Source organism: Salmo trutta, chromosome 6, assembly GCF_901001165.1.
Source record: "Salmo trutta chromosome 6, fSalTru1.1, whole genome shotgun sequence".
In the NCBI taxonomy this organism is placed as follows: domain Eukaryota; kingdom Metazoa; phylum Chordata; class Actinopteri; order Salmoniformes; family Salmonidae; genus Salmo; species Salmo trutta.
In genome coordinates, this window is record NC_042962.1 from 51,663,151 (window position 1) to 51,669,150 (window position 6,000).

The following is a 6,000-nucleotide window of genomic DNA, read 5'->3' on the forward strand; positions in this document are numbered from 1 at the left end:
AATTGACTACTTTAAAATAGAAATTGCTTCGCTTGTGCTGGCCATGCTGAGAAAGACTTTATAATTGCACAGATACAAAGATGAGTCTTTCTACCTCTATGGTGTGTGCGTACCTCAGACTGTTTCTCCATCCCGATGGAGTGTGTGAGGTTTCTGCAGACATCAGTGACTCTCTGTTTCCGTAGAGACAGGGCGCTCTCATATCCCGGTGGAACGGACAACAGGAAGTTAAAGACAAAGCTCAGTGATTGGCTGACCTCTGATTCCAGAACTAAGCCCGCCCCTGCCAGCACACACACACGTTCCAACAGCTGGGCCAGGTGGGTACGCTCAAAACGTGTGTGTGTGTGAGCAGGTGTGTGCGCAGATCCAAACACACACTGCGTCAGCTTCAGCAGCTCTCCCCCATATGTCTCTGGCTCAGGTGTGTGTGTGTCCAGCAGCGTCAGGTACGCTGTAAAAAACTCCTGACTCCGCCTCTCCGGGAACCCACCAATCTCCGCCAACCGCCTAAGCATCACCATAGCAACCTTCCTTAACCGAGCACTCCCATAGGCCACGACCAAACAGCCCGCCTCCCAAGCCACCCCCATCTCCCTGCGGCTGGCCAATCCCCTGAGGGCGTCAGTTAGAACGTTCACTGTCACCGCAACCAGGGTTTCCAAGGCGGCAGGCGAGGGGAGGAGGAGGGGTGAGGGGGTGAGATAAGGGGTGAGAGAGACAGAGAAAGACTGCAGGGTTACCGGCCACAAGGTGTGTGTGTTTGTAGAGTGTGTATGTGTTCCTGGGGTGTGCGAGTGTGTGTGTGTGTAGAGCAGATTGCTGAGGTCCTGGGCCAATCCAAGCATCTCTTTGGCGATGACGTTGAAGGTGATTGGTGCTCGCGGTCTGAGTGCGTGCAGTAGGGAGCAGAGCACGGCCGAGACACGCCCATGGATGACGTCACAGCTTGGAGATGCGGCGACTCGCAGCAACCTGCCGACAACCCACCTACTGAACTCTAGAGAGAGCGACGGACAGGGAGAATAAGGGAGAGGGAGTAAGGAGGAGAGGACAGTTTAAACCACAAGTGTGTGTGTGCGTTCTTACCGGTGCTGCTCTGCTGTGTGTCTGTGAAGTGGGCCAGCTGACAGGCAGGGTTGACAAACATCAGAGAGGAAGACTTTATAATGTGCTGAACAAAGTCCAACAGCATCACACACGCTGGCTCTGAACTGGACCTCTTAGACAGCTCCAACGCAACTGAAACAGACACACACAGTCAATACACTGGGCGAGAAGAGACAGAGACTGAGAGAGAAGCAGCGACAGAGAGAGAAACAGCGACTCACCGACATCTACGTCTGTCAGTATTCGGTCAATGAACTGACAGAGAATCTGACGAGGCTTCTGAACCACCTTGTTGTATTCCTCTGCGGTGGCACTGGAAGTGTAGAAAATCGTCAAACCTTCAATGTATCTGATATGCGTGACTGATTCTACTGTATTGACAACAAGTTGTTACAGCAATGTAGTTAGCTAGCTACAGTAGCTAGCTAAGTGCACTATTAACAAGCTACCGAGCTAGTTAGCATTATTGACGTTTATCAAGTCATACTGTTTAATTGTTTCATTAAACAGCAATATGCGGAGCAGTTAGAAAACTTTACTAAGTTAGCCAGCATTAGCTAGCATGTTAGCTACCTACAGTAGCAAAACAATAACAGACAGCGCAGTCTCGAGACTCACCTCGCTAGCTCCTGCAGTGCAGGTATCATAGCGGACATTTCCAAGCCTTCCATCTTTAGACCAGGGACTGTGAACAGTCCACAAAACGCTCTATTTAAAAACAGCTGGCTAAATTGTACACTGTTATGAGAGAAACGACAACATTTCGGCCCTCATGTCTTCCTCAAAGGAGCCGTTTGAAAACTTTCGCTCCAAAGTGACGTTTGGCTATGGCAACTGTAGAGGTCCAGTCTTGATTCGGACAAGTTACAAACGCAAACTGCTCTCCCTTGAGGAAACTGCAGCAGAGAGGATGGAAAACGCAGATTTACAGAATTTAGAACTCAGTAATTTAATCTCTGTGGGAATAATCCTAAAATATTTGCATGTAACTGTTATTGTCCAGCATTACCTATTGAATATGATGATCACATTGGCCTTTTTCTACTGTGCAATATAACTGTGTATGTCTGTCTACTTCTGCAGGTGGTTCTGAGATTGAGAATCTGGACTACTAGCCTGAGTTTGTAGGTGTCTTGTGATTATACAGTACCAGTCAAAAGTTTGGACACACCTACTCATTCAAGGGTTTTTCTTTCTTTTTACTATTTTCTACATTGTACAATACTATTGAAAACATCAAAACTATGAAATATTACATATGGAATCATGTAGTAACCAAAAAAGTGTTAAACAAATATATTTTATATTTGAGATTCTTCAAAGTAGCCACCCATACAAAATGGCGCCGACAGAGATGGTCGCCTCACTTAAGGTCCTTAGGAAACTATGCAGTAAATAGTTTTTTATGTATTATTTCTTACATTGTTAGCCCAGAAAATCTCAAGTGTTATTACCTACAGCCAGGAAGAACTATTGGATATAAAGCGACGTCAACTTACCAACATTACAACCAGGAATATGTCTTTCCCGAAGCGGATCTGTTGTTCGGACCTCCACCCTGGACATGAGATCTTATCCCAGAGGCTGATCCAAAACAACACAGGAGAGGCAGACGGAGCGGCCAACTGGTCAGACATAGAAAGCTAATCTGAGAACAAGGCTTCCTAAATTCTAACAGCATATCGAATGCACGACACGGGCTGGTAGCTTTCTGGACCATTGCTACGAAGTTCCGCGATGCATACAAAGCCCTACCCCGCCCTCCCTTCGGCAAATCTGACCATGACTCCATTTAGTTGCTCCCAGCCTATAGACAGAAACTAAAACAGGAAACGCCCGTGCTCAGATCTATCCAGTGCTGGTCTGACTAATTGGATTCCACGCTTCAAGATTGCTTCGATCACGTGGACTGGGATATGTTCCGGGTAGCCTCAGACAATAACATTGACCTATACGTTGACTCGGCGAGCGAGTTTATTAGCAAGTGCATCGGTGATGTTGTACCCACTGTGACTATTAAAACCTTCCCTAACCAGAAACCGTGGATTGATGCCAGCATTCGCGCAAAACTGAAAGTGCGAACCACCGCTTTTAATCATGGGAAGGCAACTGGAAACATGATTGAATACAAACAGTATAGCTATTCCCTCCGCAAGGCAATCAAACAAGCAAAGCGTCAGTATAGAGACAAAGTAGAGTGACAATTCAACAGCTCAAACACGAGAGGTATGTGGCAGGGTCTACAGTCAATCACGGATTACAAAAAGAAAACATCAACGTCTTGATCCCAGACAAATTAAACAACTTCTTTGCTCGCTTTGAGGACAATACAGTGCCACTGACACAGCCCGCTACCAAAGCCTGTGGGCTCTCCTTCACCATGGCCAACGTGAGTTAAACATTTAAACATGTTAACCCTCGCAAGGCTGCCAGCACAGACAGCATCCCTAGCCGTGTCCCCAGAGCATGCGCAGACCAGCTGACTGGTGTGTTTACGGACATATTCAATCAATCCATATCCCAGTCTGCTGTGTACACATGCTTCAAGATGGCCACCATTATTCCTGTTCCCAAGAAACCTAAGGTAACTGAACTAAATGACTGTCACCTCGTAGCACTCACTTCTGTCATCATGAAGTGCTTTGAGAGACTAGTCAAGAATGATATCACCTCCACCCTACCTGACACCCTAGACCCATTCCAATTTGCTTACCGCCCCAATAGGTTCACAGACAACGCAATCGCCATCACACTGCACACTGCCATCTGGACAAGAGGAATACCTATATAAGAATGCTGTTCATTGACTACAGCTCAGCATTTAACACCATAGTACCATCCAAACTCATCATTAAGCTCGAGACCCTGGGCCTCGACCCCGCCCTGTGCAACTGGGTCCTGGACTTTCTGACGGTCCGCCCCCAGGTGGTGAGGGTAGGAAACAACATCTCCACCTCGCTGATCCTCAACACTGGGGCCCCACAAGGGTGTGTTCTCAGCCCTCTCCTGTACTAACTGTTCACCCATGGCTGCGTGGCCATGCACACCTCCAACTCAATCATAAAGTTTGCAGGCACACTTAACCATCATGGCTACCACAGCATTCTGTTGCAATACACCAGCCCATCTGGTTTGCGCTTAGTGGGACTATGTTTTTCAAACGGACAATGACCCAACACACCTTCAACCTCAACCCAGTTGAGATGATAAGGGATGAGTTGGACCGCAGAGTGAAGGAAAAGCAGCCAACAAGTGCTCAGTATATGTGGGATCTCATTCAAGACTGTTGGAAAAGCATTCCAGGTGAAGCTGTTTGAGAGAATGCCAAGAGTGTGCAAAGCTGTCATCAAGGCAAAGGGTGGCTACTTTGAAGAATCTAAAATCTAAAATATATTTTGATTTGTTTAACACCTTTTTGCTTACTACATGATTGCATCTGTGTTATTTCATAGTTTTGATGTCTCCACTATTATTCTACAATGTAGAAAATAGTAAAAATAAAGAAAAACCCTTGAATGACTAGGTGTGTACAAACCTTTTGACTGGTACTTTATATTCTAAGTGCTTGTAGGTCTCTTGTGGTATATATTCTAAGAGTTTGTAGGTCTCTTGTGGTATATATTCTAAGAGTTTGTAGGTCTCTTGTGGTATATATTCTAAGAGTTTGTAGGTCTCGTGTGGTATATATTCTAAGAGCTTGTAGGTCTCTTGTGGTATATATTCTAAGAGCTTGTAGGTCTCGTGTGGTATATATTCTAAGAGCTTGTAGATCTCTTGTGGTATATATTCTAAGAGTTTGTAGGTCTCTTGTGGTATATATTCTAAGAGTTTGTAGGTCTCTTGTGGTATATATTCTAAGAGTTTGTAGGTCTCTTGTGGTATATATTCTAAGAGTTTGTAGGTCTCTTGTGGTATATATTCTAAGAGTTTGTAGGTCTCTTGTGGTATATATTCTAAGAGCTTGTAGGTCTCTTGTGGTATATATTCTAAGAGTTTGTAGGTCTCTTGTGGTATATATTCTAAGAGTTTGTAGGTCTCTTGTGGTATATATTCTAAGAGTTTGTAGGTCTCTTGTGGTATATATTCTAAGAGTTTGTAGGTCTCTTGTGGTATATATTCTAAGAGTTTGTAGGTCTCTTGTGGTATATATTCTAAGAGTTTGTAGGTCTCTTGTGGTATATATTCTAAGAGCTTGTAGGTCTCTTGTGGTATATATTCTAAGAGTTTGTAGGTCTCTCATGGAATATATTCTAAGAGCTTGTAGGTCTCTTGTGGTATATATTCTAAGAGCTTGTAGGTCTCTTGTGGTATATATTCTAAGAGTTTGTAGGTCTCTCATGGAATATATTCTAAGAGTTTGTAGGTCTCTCATGGAATATATTCTAAGAGCTTGTAGGTCTCTTGTGGTATATATTCTAAGAGTTTGTAGGTCTCTTGTGGTATATATTCTAAGAGCTTGTAGGTCTCTTGTGGTATATATTCTAAGAGTTTGTAGGTCTCTTGTGGTATATATTCTAAGAGCTTGTAGGTCTCTTGTGGTATATATTCTAAGAGTTTGTAGGTCTCTTGTGGTATATATTCTAAGAGTTTGTAGGTCTCTTGTGGTATATATTCTTAAGAGTTTGTAGGTCTCTTGTGGTATATATTCTAAGAGTTTGTAGGTCTCTCATGGAATATATTCTAAGAGCTTGTAGGTCTCTTGTGGTATATATTCTAAGAGTTTGTAGGTCTCTTGTGGTATATATTCTAAGAGTTTGTAGGTTTCTCATGGAATATATTCTAAGAGCTTGTAGGTCTCGTGTGGTTTATTAACATTATCAGGCTGAGCACCAGTGTTTGGCTCCAAAATGTTGCCGTTTGTGTTTCCACCTCTGAGGCTCAGCCCAAAAA

General features: G+C 44.0%; 1 protein-coding gene across 1 annotated transcript in view; it reads right to left on the bottom strand.

Moving 5' to 3' along the window:
- Positions 1 to 1,947, bottom strand: part of LOC115196220 (serine/threonine-protein kinase ATR-like) — a 35,005-nt gene extending 33,058 nt beyond the window's left edge. The window contains 4 exon segments of the mRNA XM_029756847.1: positions 114 to 1,000; positions 1,090 to 1,242; positions 1,332 to 1,423; positions 1,729 to 1,947. Of these exon segments, the coding sequence (XP_029612707.1) occupies positions 114 to 1,000; positions 1,090 to 1,242; positions 1,332 to 1,423; positions 1,729 to 1,781 (1,185 nt within the window). The 5' untranslated portion in view covers positions 1,782 to 1,947.
- Positions 1,948 to 6,000: the final 4,053 nt, after the last annotated feature.